Source organism: Oryx dammah, unplaced genomic scaffold, assembly GCF_014754425.2.
Source record: "Oryx dammah isolate SB20612 unplaced genomic scaffold, SCBI_Odam_1.1 HiC_scaffold_15, whole genome shotgun sequence".
In the NCBI taxonomy this organism is placed as follows: Eukaryota; Metazoa; Chordata; class Mammalia; order Artiodactyla; family Bovidae; genus Oryx; species Oryx dammah.
The window spans coordinates 49,117,693-49,138,064 of NW_024070199.1; the positions used below are offsets into that span (position 1 = coordinate 49,117,693).

The 20,372-nt window shown below is 56.9% G+C and overlaps 1 protein-coding gene across 3 annotated transcripts in view; it reads left to right on the top strand.

The window, feature by feature from the left end:
* Window positions 1–18,835, top strand: part of ANO9 (anoctamin 9) — a 21,952-nt gene extending 3,117 nt beyond the window's left edge. The window contains exons 2-24 of one of the 3 annotated variants that reach the window (XR_005723611.1): window positions 3,415–3,489; window positions 3,593–3,718; window positions 3,903–4,045; window positions 5,170–5,216; window positions 5,342–5,400; window positions 5,482–5,555; window positions 5,767–5,901; window positions 6,033–6,129; window positions 6,262–6,322; window positions 6,398–6,480; window positions 6,820–6,924; window positions 7,036–7,197; window positions 7,280–7,316; window positions 7,527–7,638; window positions 15,622–15,743; window positions 15,848–15,945; window positions 16,081–16,208; window positions 16,289–16,441; window positions 17,165–17,312; window positions 17,844–17,945; window positions 18,017–18,110; window positions 18,206–18,315; window positions 18,388–18,835. Coding sequence is in view for 2 of the 3 variants with exons in the window: in XM_040255442.1 (XP_040111376.1) it covers window positions 3,415–3,489; window positions 3,593–3,718; window positions 3,903–4,045; window positions 5,170–5,216; window positions 5,342–5,400; window positions 5,482–5,555; window positions 5,767–5,901; window positions 6,033–6,129; window positions 6,262–6,322; window positions 6,398–6,480; window positions 6,820–6,924; window positions 7,036–7,197; window positions 7,280–7,316; window positions 7,527–7,638; window positions 15,686–15,743; window positions 15,848–15,945; window positions 16,081–16,208; window positions 16,289–16,441; window positions 17,165–17,312; window positions 17,844–17,945; window positions 18,017–18,110; window positions 18,206–18,315; window positions 18,388–18,415 (2,235 nt within the window). In the remaining variant the exon portion in view is untranslated. The remainder of the gene's footprint in view (window positions 1–3,414; window positions 3,490–3,592; window positions 3,719–3,902; window positions 4,046–5,169; window positions 5,217–5,341; window positions 5,401–5,481; window positions 5,556–5,766; window positions 5,902–6,032; window positions 6,130–6,261; window positions 6,323–6,397; window positions 6,481–6,819; window positions 6,925–7,035; window positions 7,198–7,279; window positions 7,317–7,526; window positions 7,639–15,621; window positions 15,744–15,847; window positions 15,946–16,080; window positions 16,209–16,288; window positions 16,442–17,164; window positions 17,313–17,843; window positions 17,946–18,016; window positions 18,111–18,205; window positions 18,316–18,387) is intronic. The other 2 variants (XM_040255442.1, XM_040255443.1) reach the window with 2 other exon arrangements.
* Window positions 18,836–20,372: the final 1,537 nt, after the last annotated feature.

A 20,372-nucleotide genomic window follows, 5' to 3' on the forward strand; every position in this document is an offset into this window, starting at 1 on the left:
CCCCATCTCCCCGCCCCAGGGACCCCGTCTTCCTGCCCCAGGGACCCCATCTCCCCGCCCCAGGGACCCTGTCTTCCCGCCCTGGGGACCCCATCTCCCCACCCGGGGACCCCGTCTCCCCAGCTGGGACCCCGTCTTCCCGCTGCTGGTCCTGCCCACTCTTCAGCCTCAGGCTTATGTGAGGTAGCCTCTCTTTTTCCGCCTCAGTGGGCCTGCCGGCAAGGGACCCTCAGAGGGTCGTCCTGCAGGGGGTCCCGGCCCAGCAAGTGCAGGCCTCCTCCTGGGTCCGAGGTTGAGTATGTGAGGACCCGATTCACTCACGAGTTTGCCCCACGTGATGCTTCGCTCCTCTAGTGGGCAAGACACAGGACTGGCTGCTGGTGACGGACATGCACCGACGTCCCTTGTCCCCATCTACGTGAGACCTGACTCCCTTCGCTGAGACAGGCGCCTCAGCCCAGAGCGCACGCGCACAGCCCGGCCTGAGGAGGCGGCTTTCTCCTCGGCCCTGACCCCACTGCGGGTCCGGGTCCGAGGGCTGGGGCGGAAGGGGGCAGGCCTGCGGAGGGGCTGAGCGCTGGCGGGGCAGACGGCTGGGCGGGGGCTGTCCTGGGGCACGAAGACCCTGGCGACCCGGAACCGGCTGTTTTGTGGCTGAGACAGAGGGGAGAGGGGGGCAGACCCAGGCCTGGTTCTGGACCCAGTAGTTCCGGGTGTGTCTGGGGGGTGGGCATTTGGGGTCGAGTCCTGGATTTAGCAAAACAAAATAAAAAACAGGTCCCCAGTCAGCTGAATTTCACACGCACAACAGTATTTTTTTTTTAGTATAGGCTACGTCCCATGCGGTAATTGGGACATACTTACACCAAATGGTGTTTGTTGTTTATCTGAAATTCAAATGCGATGGGTGGCCTCTGTTTTCCCTGGTAGCCCTCAAGGGCAGACTGGCTGGAGCAGTCCAGTGAGGCTTTCTGGGGAGGAGGAGGGGAGCGGCAGGGGGAGCCGCAGGGCAAGGCCTGGCCAGGACGCCGAGCACTGGGCGGCGGGTGCATGGGGGTGGGGGGGTTGCAGGCTTGTGAGCCGGGCGGGGCTGCCCAGGGGCAGTAGTGGGTGGTGGGCTGGCAGCGGGCCCACAGTGGGATGGGGAGCCACCAGGCCCTTCAAGGAAGGCTCTCAATGACCCCAGGCCCTCATCCCTGGCTTCCTGTCCCTCCGGGGGGCCCTCGTGCTCCCTGGGGAGCTGCCGGCTGGGACACGGCTGGGACACGGCTGGGGCCCCTCTCACTGGGCACACGGCCTGGCCAGCCCTTTGCCAGGGCTGCAGGATGCTGCCTGCGTTGCATCAAGCCCCCCAAGGCTGGGAGAGGGGGGTTCTTGCCTGAGGACACAAAGCCTCAGCACCTGCTGGGCGCTTGGCTCCGGAGGCGGTGCCTTTCCCCGACCTCAGGCCCCAGAGGCGGTGCCTTTCCCCCACCTCGGGCCCCGATGACCTTCCTGCTTGCCTGCTCTGGTCCCCCATCTCCTGTGCCCCCTACTCCCTTCAGCCCAGTGGCTCTTCCAGAGAAGGGGCCCTGGGTCACTATGTCTCAAGCCCTCCTAGCCTGCTGTCTGCTCTTTGGGAATCAGTGAGGCCTTAAGACACCCCTCCCAGCTGGATGCCAGTCCCAGCATTTTCCGCTCCCCTACTCCTGTGTGTGCTGAGTTGCTCGGACCCTGTGCGGCTGTGTGGACTGTCGCCCACCAGGCTCCTCTGCCCACGGATTTCCCAGGCAAGAGGACTGGAGTGGGTTGTCATTTCCTCCCGAGGACCTTCCCGACCCAGGGGTGGAGCCCACGTCTCCTGCACTGGCAGGCAGGTCCTTTACCACTGTGCCACTTGGGAAGCCCCCGACTGCTACTTGTGCAGTTTTTGCAAATTTGTACGTTTTCCTAAAGTGTCACAAAGACAGTGCAGGGCCTGCTGTGCCTGTTGCCTGGGGTGCGGTGCAGGTGAAGAGCCTGACTCGGCCTGGACTCATGTCACCGGCTTTTCCGAGTGTATCGTGCAGGCCCCCCGCGGCACCATCGCCGCGTCCCCATGGCCCTTCCCGTCTGTGATGGCCTCTCGGTCCCCCTTGTCCTTGGCTGCCTGACTCCGGGGTCTGCTCGCTGGGGCTCGCCTCCTGCTGGGACGGGGCCGTGGGCTTTCGGGACCACGAGCTGCTGCGCGCCATCGCCTGGGCCGGCGTCTCCCGGGTTGGGGGCCTCTGCCCGGCCTCTCCTCTGTAAAGTGACTTGTTTCATACTTTCTTATGAAAGTTAGTCACTGAGTCCCAGCCACCCTCAACAGGGAGGATTTCACCCCCCGGAGGGAGGAGCATAGAAGGACGTTCGTTAGTGAAAGTGTTCGTCACTTGGTGGCGTCTGACTCTGCCGCCCCACGGACTGTAGCTCACCAGGCTTCTCTGTCCATGGGGCTTCCCAGACGAGAATACCGGAGTGGGTTTCCATGTCCTTTTCCAGCGGGTCTCCCCAACCCAGGAATCAAACCCACGCCCCCTGTGTCTACAGCACGGCAGGTACATTCTCTACCACTAGCGCCACCCGGGAAGAAAACTGACGAGAACTTGGATTATTTCCACAATTTTGGTATGGAATATCCAGTACTCTTGCCTGGACAATCCTATGGACGGAGGGGCCTGGTAGGCTGCAGTCCATGGGGTCGCACAGAGTCGGACACGACTGAAGCGATTTAGCATAGCATATGCTAGTGTGCGCACCTTTGTCTGACTCCAGAGGAGGCCGGGGGCAGGTCTGGGAGTTTTCTCAAATTCAGGCACCAAGGCCTGCACAACAGCAGCACACAGGGGTGCTGCTGAGTCACCCTGGCTTTTTTTTTTTTTTTTACACATAGCTTATTTTCAATATTATATGATTTTCAGGTGATTTACAGTGTTATGTTACATTCAGTATTTTTATAGATCACCACGTTTTTTTTTTTTGGTCACAATGTGCTTGCCGGGTCTCAGTTCCCTGACCCTGGACTGAAGCCCGGCCCCGGCAGTGCCGGGAACTCCCACGCCTGGATGGTTAACACTGACTGTGAAACGTTTGCTGCCAAGCCGGGGGACGGTGGTGCCTGCATCTTCCAACGGCTTCACCCTCGAGGTCCATGTTTTCACCTGGGCGCTCCTCTTCTGTGAAGTGTCCATTTGCATCTTGGCCCATTTTCACTGGGCTGCCGGCCTTTTCTTATGAATTCAGGGTGCTCTTTGTATGTTTCCAAACGAACCTTGCCAGCCATTTGTGCTGCAGCCTCAGTGTGCACGTAGCCCCACCGGAAACCACCCCTTTGGTGCCAGAGCACCCAGCCTGGGAGGCGCTCTAGTGTGGCAACGAGTACCAGCCTCTGTTCCGTCTGCGCTTCACCCCCAGGGAGAAGAGAGTCTCCGGACCCTGCTGCCGGCTGAGGGTGAGAGCCTCCCGCTGATGGACATCAGTGCTTGCGAGGTGAGCCTGCATGAACCCCTCCTGGGCTTGGTCCCACTGCCCCACGCCCTGCACCCGGCCTGCTCTGGTTGCCAGCCCTGGGCCCCACGCGCCTTTCCTTTAGACCGAGGCCCCCGAGCTGTGGGACTATGTGTTTGTGGTCGATCGTCGCACCCAGAGAAACCCTGGGCAGGTCCAGCGGCAGCGGCGGTTCCTGGAAGAGCTTGAGAACCAGGGCTTTCGCTACAAGGTGGGCGGGCTGAGGGCCCTGCCTGGGTGCAGCGGTCACAGGGGGCTGGGTGGGTCCTAGGAAGGAGTCTGGGGAGGTTGCCTGTGGCCTCATGCCAGACATGGAGGGGACAGACTGTTGGCCTTGGATGAAGGGGGAGGGTCCCAAGGTGGGGCAGAGGGTCTCATGCTGCCCCGACCCTCAGGCAGTGGAGGACCAGGAGAAGGAGTTCTTCGGGATCCGAGCTGACAGTAGAATCTTTGACCGGTACCGGAGACTTACGGAGCCCGAGGACACGGCCCCCAGAGGGGAGCCGTCCAGGCCAACTTCCATCCAAGCCACCAGCAGGTGAGAGACTGGCCCACGGTGGGGCCAGATGGACCCCTGCTCACCTACATGGTGGTCCAGACAGGCAGCAAGGCTCCCAGGTGTGGTCCCGGGGCAGAGGCCACAGGCGGCAACCGTCTGTGCCTTACTTACCATGGCTCTAAGACTGGAAAATGTGCTTGAAGGTTACGTCTGGGACTGTGTCCCCAGATGCAGACCAGAAGCCGGCCTGAAAGGGCGGCTGGCATTTGGAGAGGCTGGGAGGACTCTCCTGGCTGTCCCACCTGGGTTCTGAGGTCGTCTCCCTGGATTCAGTCTCCACCTCTTTTCTCCAGACTGAATGCCCTTCTCTGGACATCTGTCCCTGCCTCCCAGGCACTGCACACCTCCTGTCTCTCTCTAGGAACCTGCTTCTCCCCACACCCCGCCTCCAACACCTTCCTGGTCCTAGGCCAGCCCTCTGAACTCCCCGGGGGCCAGTCAGGGAGGTCAACAAAGAACACTCTGGGAGTTTGGATATGAGGCAATGGAGGGGGTGCTTCCTGTGAGCTCAGAAGAACTGGCTGGCTTGGGAGGACACATGAGTAGAGGCAGCTTGTTGGAGCCTGGAAGGAGCAGGCTGTGGGGAGGGCCCTGGGACACCTGGGCGGCTGTGTCTCATAGGAGGGGTTCCAGAGGAGCAGGATCTGTAGTCAGATGCCTGGGCGTGCCACCTCCTGGCTGTGTGGCCTTGGCCAAGTTACTCACCCTCCCTGAGTTTCAGCCTCTCATAGGCAAATGGCTCACAGGGGTGGGTGTAAGGAGGACCTATGTGTGCACATACAGGGTGTGCGGTGAACACCTTGGGGCTCCAGGTGGGAGGTGTGATTGGAGGTGCAGAATCCTGGAGGAAGCTGGACTGCCAGTTGTAGGGCTGAGCACTGGGGCCTTGGGATGGGAGAGACCACCCTGAGGGAGGCCCACCCCGCAACCACGGCGCAGCTGGACCCTGGAACCATTCGAGGAAGCGTGCTCCCAGATGAGCCCTGGATTCTGGGCTCTGGTCAGGCAGTCCCGGCTGGTCGTCTGGGGGTTCTGCCAGGATGAAGAGGAGCCTGGAACCTGGCCAGACAGAGGACCCTCCTGAACCAGCTCTTGTGTTCTAGAATCCGAATTGTCGACTTTGTCCTGAACAGCAAGACGGCAGCGGGTGGTAAGGACTGGATGGGCAGGTGGCCTGTGCCGCAGTGCTCCAGGAGGGGCGTCGCATGGGGAGAACGGGACAGAGTCCTCCCTCATCCCCGCCCCTTCTGACCTGAGAACCCCTCTGACCACCAGACACGCTCCAGGATTTGGTGAAGGATGGGGTCTTTGAGGCTGGGTTCCCCCTGCACAAGGTGAGGAGTGGGCCGGCTGGGAGAGGCCCTGAGGGCAGGACTTGAGGCAGGAAGCTCTCACTGTGTCTCACCTGTGCCCAGGGGGAGGAGCACCTAGAGAAGAAATGGGCCCGGTGGAGAAGCATGTTCCAAAGGCAGCCAATTAGTGATATCAGGTACTACTGCCCTCGCGGACACACCTGCGCCCCCCGCAGGCAGGCTGCCCCTCTGTAGATACGCCGATGCCTTCAGCAAACACTGGCGAACCATTTAGACACACGTTTAGATGCCCTCGGTACACTCCTTGCCCCCAGCATGGCAAGCTTCACCCAGGCGTTGGCCGTCACCCCTGGTGGGAGTGGCCCTGACGGGACGCTGTGCCCGTAGGGACTACTTTGGAGAGAAAGTGGCCCTGTACTTCGCCTGGCTCGGCTGGTACACTTACATGCTGGTGCCTGCCGCAGTGGTGGGCCTCATCGTCTTCCTGAGCGGGTTTTCCCATTTCGAAGCCAGCCAGATAAGGTGGGCGGGGCCAGGAAGGGGCGGGGCCGAAGTGGAGGGTGGGGCGGGGCCGGGGAAGGGGCGGTTCAGGGAGGGGCCCCTCGAGGGTCCACAGGAAAGCTCGGCGGCCAACTCGGTCCCTGCGCCCTCAGCAAGGAGATCTGCAAGGCCCACGACATCTACATGTGCCCTCGAGGCGACCACAACCGCAGGTTCCAGCGGCTCTCAGACACCTGCGCCTATGCCAAGGTTTGCGCGGGGTGGGGGGCCCTGCGGCCGCTGGTCCCGGGGAGGCGGGCCCAGCAGGTCCTCCCGGGGAAGGGCAGGCCTGGGCCGGGGGTTGGGGAAGGCCGCCCCAGCCCCACGTGCCCCTCCCTCCAGCTCACCCACCTCTTCGACAACGAGGGCACCGTGCTGTTCGCCATCTTCATGGCGCTGTGGGGTGAGTCGCGCGGACCGGGGGTCACCCGAGCAACACGCGTGGACGCGCCCCTGAGGCCTCTGCTCTCTGCCGCAGCCACCGTGTTCCTGGAGCTATGGAAGCGGGAGCGAGCCCGAGTGGTCCTGCAGTGGGAGCTGTACGGGTGGGACGAGGACCAGGTGAGGCCGACCGGCGGCTGGCTCGGGCCCTAAGAGCAGCCGAGCCCGAGGGAGTCCGTGTCCAAGGGCTTCCCGTCGAAGGTTCCCGTGTCCAAGGGTTTCCCAAAACCGAGGGGGTTTCCGTATCCAAGGGCTTCCTGCTTCAAAGTTTCCTGTGTCCGAAGGGGTTCCGTGTCCGAGGGGTTCCACGCCCCAGGAGTTCTGTGTCTGAGTGGGTTCAGTGTCCAAGGGGTTCTTGTGTCTGAGAGGGTCCTCTGTCGGAGGAGGGATCCTGGGCCCCAGGGGGTTCTGTGTCTGAGGCAGTTCCGGCGTCTGAGGCCAGTTGGGTGCCTTCCACAGGAGGAAATGGCTCTGGGGCTCATCACCTGCCCGGACTACCAGCCGCGGCTGCACCAGCACTCCTACCTGCGGAGCACCGCCATCCTTCTCCTGTCCCTCTTGATGGTACTGAGCGCTGGGGCAGCCCCCTGAGCCCCGCCCACCCTGCCGCCGCCCCAGAGGCTGGCGAGCAGCTGGGGCAGCCCCCTGAGCCCCGCCCACCCTGCCGCCACCTAGATCTGCCTCATGATCGGCATGGCCCACGTCCTGGTGGTCTACCGAGTCCTGGCTGCCGCCCTCTTCAACTCGGCCTTGCCCTTCCTGGGGGAGCAGGTGACCACGGCTGTGGTGGTGAGCGGGGCCCTGGTTCACTATGTGATCATCATCCTCATGACCAAGGTAGGGGGCGGGGCGGGGCAGGGTGCGGGGCAGGGTGCGGCTCCGCCCAGGTCCAAGGTGAGCCTTGTCTCCCCTCCTGCAGATCAACAAATATGTGGCCCTGAAGCTTTGTGACTTCGGTGAGAGAAGGGCTTCGTGGGGGGAGGATTCAGGGTGGGGGTCTTGGAACCCTGGGGTGGGGAAATGGGGCCCATGAGAGGCCAGGGCATCCCGCCTGGGAGACAGCTGAGGGTCCCAGGCGACCCCAAGTTTTCAGGATATGGACAGGCGGGGCGTGGGCTGTCACTGGGGGAAGAGATGGGGGAAGGATGGCCCGCATCTCATTCCAGAGAAACCCAGGACCTTTTCGGAGCGAGAGAGCAAGTTCACCGTCAAGTTCTTCACGCTGCAGTTCTTCGCTCACTTCTCCTCCCTCATCTACATCGCCTTCATCCTGGGCAGGTAAGGGCCACCGGCTCTCACAGGCTCCCTCTGACTTATTTCTCCCCACCTCGGAAATGGAAACACCCGTTCTTTTTAATTTTTAAAATGAATCAAGCTCAGAACACGTGGAAACCTGATACAGAAATGTGTGAAAGAAGAGCACAGTCAACCCCCGACTGTCCAGTCAACGTCCCCAGAGATGACACTGTTGCGTCTCCCCAGATATTTTTACACATCTAAGTACACACAGATACTCCTGTTTTGAAATTTTTGCGTGTGTGTTTTGGCTGTGCACATGTGATGATCTGAGGCCACTCTCTAGTTGCGGCGTGAGGGCTTCTCCTTGCTGTGGCTCCTGTTGCAGAGCGTGGGCTCCGGGCACACGGGCTTCAGGAGTTGCGGTGCACCAGCGTTGTTGCCCTGTGGTGGCGTGTGGAATCTGCCTGGACCAGGGGCTGAAACTGTGTCCCCTGCACTGGCAGGCGGATTCTCGGCCACTGGGCCACCAGGGACGTCCCAGGCACACCACTGACATGAGTGGTTTGTCATGTAAATTGTCCTGTCTGCCTCCCCCTGAAAGCACACAGTAGGCACCTTCCATGTCCACAAGGGTGGGGAGGCTTTGTTTTTAAAGCCATACATGAGCGTTCCTTTGAGAGATGTTCTTGAATTCATTTAACCACAGTTGGTGGACATTCGGGTTAATTCCAGTTTTGAGCTTTGTAAGTAAAGTGGCAGTGGGCATCTCAGATACCAGGCACAGGCACACACTTCCCCTCACCTTCCAAATCAGTGACGTTAACATCTTGATTCGATGAACATTTTCTTGCCTTTTCGGAAGAACATGACTGCGCCACGTGCTCTCTGTGTTTGCTCAGCTTCTGTAAGTTGCACTGTTGCTGCTCACGCGCTGAGTCACGTGTGGTTCTTTGTGACCCCGTGGACTGCGGTGCGCCAGTCTCCCTGCCCTTCACCACCTCCTGGGGTTTGCTCAGACTCATTAACCTCAGACTCTCTAGCAGAACTTTGAAAACAGAAAACCCCTCCCAGTTCACTGAAAGACATCGTGCGGTCCTTGGAGAGGCCTTCCTGGCATCTGTTCCCGTCTCCAGGCTCTGCTTGGCCTTCCCATCCTGGCGAGCCCATCCCCCTCTGCCAGGGAGGACCCCAAGTTTTCCAGGGGCTTCCTGAGAAAGGGTGCGCAGGAGACCACCTGCGCAGGTCCCTCTATTCAGGGCCTCGCTGAGCGGCTGCTGGGGGCAGGGTGCTGCGCTGGGTGTGGTCTTCCTCAGGCTTGAGGGATAGCTTTGTTGGCTTCCAGGGTTCTGCCCCACAGGCCTGACGGCAACGCACTTCCGACTCTGCGTCTTCTCACTATCTTCCGTCTCCGGAAACTTCTTAGCAGTGTGAGTCGGTGGCTCTTTCTCATTGCATGTTGCTTCAGTCATTCACGCCTCTCTCCTCCACACACCAGCATTTCTGTCTCTACTGGACGGTCTCCACCATCACACAGACGCGCCTGCGTGTCCCTTTCAAACGCCCTTCTCCCCGTCGTGCCCAGTTTCTGGCATCCGCAGCCCATGCTTCTCCCGCCCCACACCGGGGCTGCTTCTGGCCGCTGACTGCTGCCCTTCTCCTGGCCTCTAAAGAGCACTTGACCCAGAACCCTGGTCCCTCAGACCCCGCTCCTGCCCTGTCTCCCTCCATAACCCTCACTCCTGCGCTGGCCAGGAATGCAGAATCCAGGCTGATCAAGTGGAAAGAAATTCCCGGGTGCTCGCTGGGCCTGGAGCCTCGGGTCCTTCCGTTTCAGTGATTTTCTGATGTGTCTGATAGCCCCCTCCTTTGGTTCCCTCTCTTCCCGTCTGGGAAATTCTTTTTGTTCGGAAATTGGATCTTCTGAATTTATCATCCAATTTTCTTCGCTTTTTCCTTCCATCCTTGTCCCAGTTTCTCAGAACTTTCCTTGGAGTGCATCACTTCTGCTGTGCTCTTAGCTTCAGAGTGCTCCTGTCGCCGTTTCAGGGTCTTCACAGCCCCCTCTTGGTGTTGCCTGGACACCGGGGTTTTCTCGCCTGAGAACGTGGCCTCTCTTCCTGCCACTGGCGCTGCTTCTGTTCCTTGCAAGTGTTTTCTGCTCTTTTGCTGACTGGCCTCTGATTCTGGTGTTAGAGACCTTCCTTCGATGTCTTATTCTTGGACACATGTCTTTAATTGAGAAAGGCATGTGCCAGGGTGCTCTGGACCACGTGTCTCCTGGTGGGGCCTCTTGCTCTGTCGGTTCCCGAAGGGGAATCCCTGGTGTCCTGCCTGGAGGAAGGAGGATGCCTTTGGTGTGCTGGGAGCCCAGCTGAGGGAGGGACAGCGCGGGGTCTCGGTGTCCATTGGCTCAACCCTGAGATCTGAGTCTTTGGTTGTTCAACCCCCTGGAAGTGTCTCTATCTTTTCGCTTGTGTAGGGGGATTAGAGATCAGATAGGAGGCCCAGGGGTTCAGCCAGGGGTGCATCCCATCCAGTGGGTGCCCCCGGCCCACCAGCGGGGCCCAAGTCCTTGGGTGCAAGGTGGGGCTGCCGGCTGTTCGGAGGGGCTGCCGGCTGTTCGGACGTCAGCCCCGCAGGTTCGATCCAGCCGGATGTGTTGAGTGGGCTGCAGGCCTCTCCAGTTCCCTCCCAGCTCTGAGGTGATGCCCGGCCGTGGGTGTCGGCAGCCAGCCATTTCAATTGAAAGCTGGGAGTGCACGTTTACGTGGAGATGAGCATTGCTAAAGCAACCTCCAGAAGCGCTGTGGTGATTCACAGAGACACACGCTGTGCGTGTGTGCACACCGCCTGCTGATCTGACCAACAAACGCTTCTCATCTTTCAAGGCGCCTTATTAAAACCTATTAGTGAGAACCCAGCTTCTTCCCAGATACTTATTGGTCATTAATTTCCGTTTCTATAAACTGTTCATATCATCTGAGCATTTTCGTAAACTCAAGATCAAATGGATTCTCTTTTGACGTTCTTAAAATCATGTCATGTTTTACTTTGCTTCTTTTTTGACCATTTCTTTGTCGTACAGCTCTTTATTTTTCCTGTTGTTTCCAGCTGCCTTTTCCCCCTTGCATGTCTATGCAAACTGTTTGTTGCACGGAGTCCCTTTGTCCATGGGACCCTCCTTGGGAGCCCTGCCTTCTCCCACACTGGGCTGGTTGCTCTCCACGCCTCCTGTGTATCTGTCTTCTTGGGACTTCCATTGCTGCTTTCCTGGGTTAGGACCATCATTTTTTGATTCCCAAGCCTCCTTCTTTCTTGATTTTTGCTTTCCTTTAATCTGAGAAGGTATATCGGAGAGGTAAATTTTCTGAATTCTTTCATGTCTCAAGGTGTCATGGTCTACCCTGGCACATGACTGATATGGCTGGGTAGAGAAGTCTAACTTCCAAACAGTTTTCCCCTGTAGAGCTTCAAAGACATTGCTCCTTTGTTGTTGAACATGCAAAATGGGTGATGAGAAGTGTGCAGAAAATCTGAGTTTTGTTTTTTCCTAGTTGACCTAGATTCTTTCCCGCTGGTAGAGGAATCTTCTGTTTAAAGTTAGGGTCCTCTCTTTAAGCAGGGGGACACTCGGGGTGAGTCTTTTCTTCCTGCACTGTGCTGGGCACTTGTCGGCACCTTCCAATGAAAAACCCATGTTCTGCTTACGCTCACTAACTTTTCTTATTTTTAACCTCAGATCTGTAGGCTTTCCCCTCGCTTCCTCTTCGTGTGAGTCCTGGTCCTCCCGGGCTGTCCTCTGCGCTTCTGCCTTTCTCTCTCGGGTAGCCCGTCTCTCTGTCTCTGCACTCCACGTCTGGAGAAAGTTCCCTCACTTTGTCTTTTTTTACTTCTGTTGTTTTCTTCTAAGAATTTTAAGACAGAGTCTTAATTTCTGAGAGATTTTTGGTCTTTGTTATCCTTATGGTGCCCTTTTCTTGTTTCCACAGACACAGTACTCTCTTGAAGACATCAATGTTCTTTTTTCCCCTTAAGTTTTTTTCTTTTAAATATCTGTTTGGCTGCACCGCGTCTTCGTCGCGGCCTGTGGGATCTAGTACCCTGGCCAGGGGTTGAGCCTGGGTCCCCGGGACGGGGGGCTCGGAGTCCTAGCCGCTGGGCCACCGGAGAAACCCCATTTCCTCTCCTCATCCCATTTCCTAAAGGGCCCATCTTCCTGGTCCTTTGCCGAAGTCCTCCTCTGTTGTCCAGCTGCTTTTCCTCACGACTGAAGACTTGCAGCCCTCCACTGACTTTGGATAATGAAGGGCTCAGTTGATTTTCCCTGGCAGGATGGAATATGTCTTTATGATAATAACTCACGTCATGGACACTCACACATTCTACCCTAAGTCATGTTCGTCAAGTGTAATCCACACAACAGCCCTACGGGGTAGGGACTCTAAACCCCACTTCACAGATGGGTTGATGGAGAAGGTAAGAAGCTCCTCAGGGTCACGTAGTCAGCAGGCGGAGGAGCAGACGAGGCCGACTCTGGCTCCTCCCGTGCGCCGTCCCTGCACGCTGCGCTTCTGGGCGAGGAGGCGAAAGCCTAGGCAGCCTCTCGTGTTCCTCTGAAGGCAGCTTCTTTCTGTTACGAGTTTATCAGTACATTTCTTCACAGTTCCTATTTCTCATGCCACGCTCAGAAAGGCCTCCCGCGCCTCAAAATTAAAAATGTGTTCAGCTGTGATTTCCTTTGTGCTTATGGTGTGAATATTTTTAAACACTCAGATCTTTGATCCACAGGAACTGGTTCTGCTGCAAGGGGCACAGGAGGGAAGCTTGTTTTGTTTCCAAGTGACAGCCAGCTGTCCCCAAACCATCTGCTGACTATTCCATCACCACCACCACCTTCTGGACCCACCAAGTCCCATCATTTGCCTGAATGTTTCGCTCTTTCTGTGAATTCTGGTCATTTTAGTCTAGTATCTTACTGTGTAATTATTACTGTTACGCTTTACTAGCATTAATTTTATTTTTCTCTTCTTTTTCACTTTTCCTTTTTTGTAGTTATTTACATGTTTATTCTTCCAGGTGAACTTTAATTTTTGTCAAACTCCATCAAAATTCTGTGGGGTTTGCCTTAGGATTGCAGGGAAGTTATACATTCTTTTAGGGAGAACTGACATACATACTGTATTAATTTTCTTTTACCACAACTTAGTGCCTTTAAACAATACACGTTATGAACAGTTCTAGAGGCCGAGTCCAGAAAGGGCCTTGCTGGACTAAAGTCAAGGTGTCAGCAGGGCTGCATTCTGTCTGGAGACCCCCAGGGAGAATCCGCACTGTTGCTCCCTTCAGCTTCTGGAGGCTGCCTGGAGTCCGTGGCTCCTGGCCCCTTCCTCCTGCGTCTGCGCAGCCAGTGGCGTCAGGCTGAGTCCCTTTCGTTTCGTCATCCCCGACTCTCCTCCTTCCTCAGTCAAGGGCTCTGGTGATTAAAGTGGGCACACGTAGATCGCCCAGGGCTCTCTGTCCTTTTTAAGGTCTGCTGACTGGCACCCTACTGCTGCCGTGTCATATAACAAATGCCAGGAATCACGATGTGGACGTCCTTGGGGGCCTGTCGTTGTATCTGTCTCAAGCATACGATCCTAATATTTTCTGTCAAAGAACAAGGCTTCTCTATGCAAGTCTTGTTTGGATGCTCTTTAGCTGGCATGTGAACTCTGCCCTCAGCTCAGTCGCTCAGTCAGGTCTGACTCTTAGTGACCCCACGGACTGCAGCACGCCAGGCTTCCCTGTCCATCGCCAGCCTCCAGAGCTTGCTCAAACTCACGCCCATCAAGTCGGGGATGCCACCCAAGCATCTCGTCCTCTGTCGTGCCCGTCTCCTCCTGCCTTCAGTCTTTCCCACCATGATTTTCTTTTCTAATGAGTCAGCTCTTCGCATCACGGTGCCGAACTATTGGAGTCTCAGCTTCAGCATCAGTCCTTCCAGTGAATATTCAGAACTGATTTCCTTTCTCATTGACTGGTTGGACCTCCCTGTAGTCCGAGGGACTCTCAAGAGTCTTCTCCAATAACACAGTTCAAAAGCATCAATTCTTCAGCGTTCCGCTTTCCTTATAGTCCAACTCTTACATCTATACATGACATTTGAAAAACCATAGCTTTGACTAGACGGACCTTTGTCAGCAAAGTAATGTCTCTGCTTTTTAATATGCTGTCTAGGTTGGTCATAGCTTTTCTTCCAAGGAGCAAGCATCTTTTAATTTCATGGCTGCAGTCACCATCTGCAGTGATTTTGGAGCCCCCAAAAATAAAGTCAGCCACTGTTCCCATTGTTTCCCCATCTATTTGCCATGAAGTGATGGGACTGGATGCCATGATCTTAGTTTTCTGAATGTTAAGTTTTAAGCCAACTTTTTCACTCTCCTCTTTCACTTTCATCAAGAGGCTCTTTAGTTCTTCTTCGCTTTCTGTGTCATCTGTATAACTGAGGTTATTGATATTTCTGCTGGCAATCTTGACTCCAACTTGTGCTTCATCCAGCCTGGCATTTTGTGTGATGTACTCTACATATAAGTTAAATAAGCAGGGTGACAATATACAGCCTTGACATTTTTCTTTCCCAGTTTGGAACCAGTCTGTTGTTCTATGTCCAGTTCTAACTGTTGCTTCTTGACCGGCTTATGGATTTCTCAGGAGACAGGTCAAGTGGTCTGGTATTCCCATCTCTGGAATTTTCCACAGTTTATTGTGATCCACACAGTCAAAGTCTTTGGTATAGTCAATAAAGTGGAAGTAGATGTTTTTCTAAGTAGAATTAGATGTTTTTTCTGGAACTCTCTTGCTTTTTTGATGATCCAGCAGATGTTTGCAATTTGATCTCTGGTCCTTCTGCCTTTTCTAAAACCAGCTTGAACATCAGGGAGTTCACGGTTCACGTATTGCTGAAGCCCCGCTTGGAGAGTTTTGAGCATTTCTTCACTAGCGTGTGAGATGAGTGCAGTCGTGCAGTCGTTTGAGCATTCTTTGGCATTGCCTTTCCTTGATTGGAATGAAAACTAACCTTTTCAGTCCTGTGGCCACTGCTGAGTTTTTCCAATGTGTTGGCATATTGAGTGCAGCACTTTCACAGCATCATCTTGGAGGATTTGAAACAGCTCAACTGGAATGCCATCACCTCCACTAGCTTTGTTCGTAGTGATGCTTCCTAAGGCCCTCTTGACTTCACAGTCCAGGATGTCTGGCTCTAGGTGAGTGATCACACCACCTATCACGACGTTATCTGGATCGTGAAGATCTTTTTTGTATGGTTCTTCTGTGTATTCTTGCTACCTCTTCTTAATCTCTTCTGCTTCTTTTGGGTCCATACCATTTCTATCCTTTATTTTGCCCATTTTTGCATGAAATGTTCCCTTGGTATCTCTAATTTTCTTGAAGAGATCTAGTCTTCCCCATTCTGTTGTTTTCCTCTATTTCTTGGCACTGATCACTAGGGAGGCTTTCTTATCTCTCCTCGCTATTCTCTGGAACTCTGCATTCAGATGGGTATGTCTTTCCTTTTCCCCTTTGCTTTTCGCTTCTCTTTTCTCAGCTATTTTTAAGGCCTCTTCAGACAGCCATGGCAACCCACTCCAGTGTTCTTGCCTGGAGAATCCCAGGGACAGAGGAGCCTAGTGGGCTGCCGTCTATGGGGTCGCACAGGGTTGGACAAGACTAAAGCGACTTAGCAGCAGCAGCAGACAACCATTTGGCCTTTTTGCATTTCTTTTTCTTGGGGATGGTCTTGATCCCTGCCTGCTGTACAATGTCATGAACCTCTGTCCACAGTTCTTCAGGTACTGTGTCTATCAGATCTAATGCCTTGAATCTGTCACTTCCACTGTATATCGTAAGGGGTCTGATTTAGGTCACACCTGAATGGTTTAGTGGTTTGTGTGTGCCAGCACGTGCCCACAGGCGTGTCTGGGCACAAGGCTCACATCTGGCCGCTGCTCACCTGTGGGGTGGGGCTGCTTCCCTCCCCTCCAGGGCCCACTGTGCCCCGATCCCACTCTTGTCCTGCCGCCTCCCTCAGCCTGGCTGTCCTTCACAGGATCAACGGTCACCCCGGGAAGACAGTGCGCCTGGCGGGGCTGTGGAAGCTGGAGGAGGTCAGCCTGCCCTGGGTGCCCCACTGCCCTCTTCCGGGACTGCCCTCTCTCCTGGCCTCTCCCAGTGCCCCATGCCCGCGCGCCTGCCACCCTCGTCTCTGCAGTGCCATCTCAGCGGCTGCATGATGGACCTGTTCGTGCAGATGGCCATCATCATGGGTCTGAAGCAAACGCTCAGCAACTGCGTGGAGTATCTGAAGCCGTGAGGACACCCCCAGCCCCGCCCCGGGCGCCGCCCACCGCAAGGAGTCCCGAACCCGCAGGACGCCCCGCCCCCGCCCCTCGCCCGGGCCCCTCTGCTCCTCCCCGTTCACCGCTCGGGTCTCCTAACCCCTAGGTGGCTGGCGCACAAGTATCGCTCCTTGCGGGCCCCGTCTCAGGACCCCGAGCTGGGCCACTGGCAGCGCAACTATCGCCTGAACCCAGTCTACACCTTCAGCCTGTTCAACGAGTTCATGGAGATGAGTACGCGGGGTGGGGCTGGGGGCCGAGTGGCTGGCAGAGGGGCTGGCGAGGAGGCGCAGGCTGACCGCCCCCGCCCGCAGTGATCCAGTACGGGTTCACCACCATCTTCGTGGCTGCCTTCCCGCTCGCCCCGCTGCTCGCGCTCTTCAGCAACCTCGTGGAGATCCGCCTGGACGCCATCAAGATGGTCCGGCTGCAGCGGCGCCTGGTGCCACGCAAGGCCAAGGACATCGGTCAGGGGCCGGCCAGGGGCGGGGCGGCCAGCGCGCCAGTCTCCCTGAAACCCCAGCTCTAAGCCTTGGGGGCAAGAGGGGCCCTCACCCAGCAGAGGTCCCCAGCCCTTCCCAGGGTCTGCCTGGGTTGGGGGTTGAGCCCAGGCCCCAGGAAGAGGAGGGGCTGGCCTGCCCCCACCCCCCAAGTCGGGTTGCAGGGCCAGAGCCGCTGGGAAGTGGGTGCAGAAAGGCTGGACTCGCAGAACAGGAAGCTGGGGGGGGAGACGTCCAGCAGCTGGGGGCAGGCACTCGGTCACCTCGGCTGGCCTTGCCGCGGCGGATGGGGTCAGGGGTGAAGCGAGGAGATGGAGTACTGGGCAAGGCAGCAGGGGAGAGGTCTGGGAGGAAGGCCTCGTCCCAGGACCAGTAAGGGGGTCTGCCCTGCCCTGGGTGGGGAACCTAGGAGGCAGAGCAGGCCTGGGGCAGCTGAAAGGCTCAGGCATAACAGGGGGGATGGAGACCTGGGCCTCTCACTGTCCGTATCAAGCAGCAGGGTGCAGGAGAGTGGCGTTTGCCCTCTGCTGGCCTCGGCCAAGACTGCCCTCAGCAGGGGCCTGCAGTCGCCACCGGCATAAGTGTGACAAAGCCCTTGGCCGTCTGGGTTCCCAGCCTTGGGGAATCGGTGGGGCCGGGGTGGGGGGAGGCTCGTAGGCCGACCAGGCCTCCCTCCCTCCTGTGGCCCAGGGACCTGGCTGCAGGTGCTGGAGATCATCGGTGTGCTGGCGGTCATCGCCAACGGGATGGTCATCGCCTTCACGTCCGAGTTCATCCCCCGCGTGGTGTACAAGTACCGCTATGGCCCCTGCCGGAGAGGGGCCCAGTCTGAAGTCGAGTAAGGGGACGCTGCCACACAGTCCCCCCGGGGGGGGGCGGTCTCAAACTGTCCAGAGGCCCCTGCGAAACTGGCCCCGCCCCAGGGGAGCCCAGGGCAGGGCTCGGTGCTCCCAGCTCCTGGGGTGGCCTGCTCCCGCCCTGGGCCAACCTGCAGACCCTGGTTGGAGCCTGGGAGTGCGGACTGGACCCCAGGAGGGCAGTAATGTCCCAGAGCTAGCCATCTTCTGAGCAAGCGCTATGGGAATGGCTCCCCTTCCGAAGTCAGACGCTTTGTGGGGTCTGCATGGTGTCCTCGTCCAGCTCCTCCCGCCCTTCGGGGGGCTGGGTCTCCAGGGGTCTCTCCTAGGAAGGCTCCCCCAGCCCCTGCAAGTCCCTCAGCCTCCCCGAGGGCCCATCTCCCGTGTACAGAGGAGGAGGAGAGGGTCTGCACCGTGGCCCACCCTGACGGCCCCCACCGTGTCCGGCTCGATTCGAGCCGGCACCCTGGAAGCCTGAGGGCCCACACCAAGCTCCTGTCCTCTGCCCGCAGCTGCTTCACCGGCTATGTCAACCACAGCCTGTCTGTATTCCACACCAAAGACTTCCAGGATCCTGCCAAAATCGAGGGCTGGGAGAATGTGACTGAGTGCAGGTTTGGACCCCCACCCCCTGTGAGCACCCTTTGAACTCCTGACCCCTGACCTCATCTGCTTCCCACCCCAGGTACCGGAACTATTTCTCTGCCCAGGACTCCAGCTTCTCGGAGCAGCACTGGTTCCTCCTGGTGATCCGCCTGGCCTTCCTCATCCTCTTCGAGGTGAGCCCGCACGGCAGGGACCCTGGAGGGGGCAGCTCTCTGACCCTTGACCTCCCTGTGCAGCCCTCCTGACCTCCCCTGTCTGCCGTCCCCAGCACGTGGCCTTATGCATCAAGCTCATTGCGGCCTGGTTCGTACCGGATGTCCCACAGTCTGTGAAGAATGAAGTCCTGAAGAAGAAGTACCAGAGACTGGAGCAAAAAAGGTGGAGAGGCGGGGCTGGCTGGGAGTGGGGAGGGGCTGGGGTGGGCCCACTCATCCCCTTTCCTGCCTCCAGCTGCAGCCCCAAGAGCACAGACGTGTAGGGCACCGGAGCAGGTGGTGCCCGGAGGCCCGCGACTCAGGAGCTGCCACCACCGCCTCCCACCCCAGCCTGGCTGGCTGTGTGTGGGGAGCTTTAAGAAGACCCAAGTGCGTGTGGGGGCCCTGGGGGCCCGTGTGTGTTTGGGGTGTCTGTGAACTGCACCCTTGTCCGTGCTCTGTGGGACCTGTTCCGTGCGTTGGGTCTCGGGCTTGGCGCTGTCTGACTTAACTCTCAGGAACTCCTGCCAGCCCTGGAAGGGGAGGGCGGGCAGCGGCAAAGGCCCCCTGCGCAGCCACAGTGCAGGGGGCTGGCCTCCTCCTGGGCCGCCCTCTGACTTCTGGGCCCCAGATCTTGCCCCACCCCCTGGCTCCCTTCAACCAGCAGAATTTTCTATAATGAAATAAAATTTTTCTGTAGATTTCTGGGTCTCTGATGGATTATGTCTGCCCTCAGGGCTAGCAAGGTTATACTCAAAATCCTTTCACATGCTAGCAAGGTTATGCTAAAGATCCTTCAAGCTAGACTTCAGCAGTACTGAACTGAGAGCTGCCAGACTTGCAAACTGGGTTTTAAAGAAACAGCGGAACCAGAGGTCAAACTGCCATTTGTTGGGTCATCAAGAAAGCAGGGGCCCTCCAGAAAAGCATCTATTTCTGCTTCACTGACTACGCTAAAACCTTTGACTGTGTGGATCACAACAAACTGGAAAATTATTAATGAGATGGAAGTACCAGACCACTGTACCTGCCTCCTGAGAAATCTGTATGTAGGTCAAAAAGCAACAGTTAGAACCAGACATACAACTCACTGGTTCAAAACTGGGAAAGGAGGATATCTCGGCTGTATACTGTCACCCTGTTTATTTAACTTATATGCAGAGTACATCATGCAGAATGCCAGGCTGGAATGAAGACTGCGGGGAGAAAAATTAGCAACCTCAGATATGCAGATGATACCACTTAAATGGCAGAAAGCAAAGAACTAAAGAGCCTCTTCCTGAGGGTGAAAGAGGAGAGTGAAAAAGCTGACTTGAAACTCAACATTCAAAGAACCGAATGGCATCCAGTCCCATCACTTCACGGCAAACAAGAGAAAAAGGTGGAAACCGTGGCAGATTTTATTTTCTGGGGCTCCAAAATCACTGCGGATGGTGACTGCAGCCGTGGAATCAAAAGATGCTTGTTCCGTGGAAGGAAAGCTATGGTAAACCTACAACAGAGCATTAAAAAGCAGAGACATTGCTTTGCCCACAAAGGTCCAAACAGTCAAAGCAGTGGTTTTTCCAGTAGTCATGTATGGATGTGAGTTGGACCATACAGGATACTGAGCACCGAGGAAGTGTCGCTTTCAAACTGTGGTTCTGGAGAAGACTCTCGAGAGTCTCCCGGATTGCAAGGAGGTCACACCAGTCAATCCTAAAGGAAATTAACCCTACATATTCGTTGGAAGGACTGTTGCGAAGCTGAAAATCCAGTACTTCAGCCACTTGATGTGAAGAGCTGACTCATGGAAAAAGACTGGTGCTGGGAAAGACTGAAGGCCAAAGAAGAAGGCAGCAGATGATGACGTGGTTAGATAGCGTCACCGACTCAATGGACAGGTATTTGAACAAATTCTGGGAGAGAGTGGAGGACAGGGGAGCCTGACTGGTGCTGCAGCCCATGAGGTAGAAAAGGGCGGGACCTGACATCGACTGAACAACAACAGGGTTAGCCGGGAAGCTGAGGTCCAGATGGGGAAAGGCCTGGAACGCAGTAACCTCCCGCTCTCCACGGAAGAGTGAGGAGTGCCTGCACCTGTTAGGGGCAGGAGTCACGGCAGGCTTCCTGGAGGAGGAGGAAGAGCTTGGGCCGAGGGCCAGAACTGCCGCAGGTGCCCCTGGGGGCGGCGGAGTTTCCGCGGAGTCCCTGGGGCACCAAGACAGTCCGGGTTGGTAGGGCCGGTTTGGCCCCTGCCCC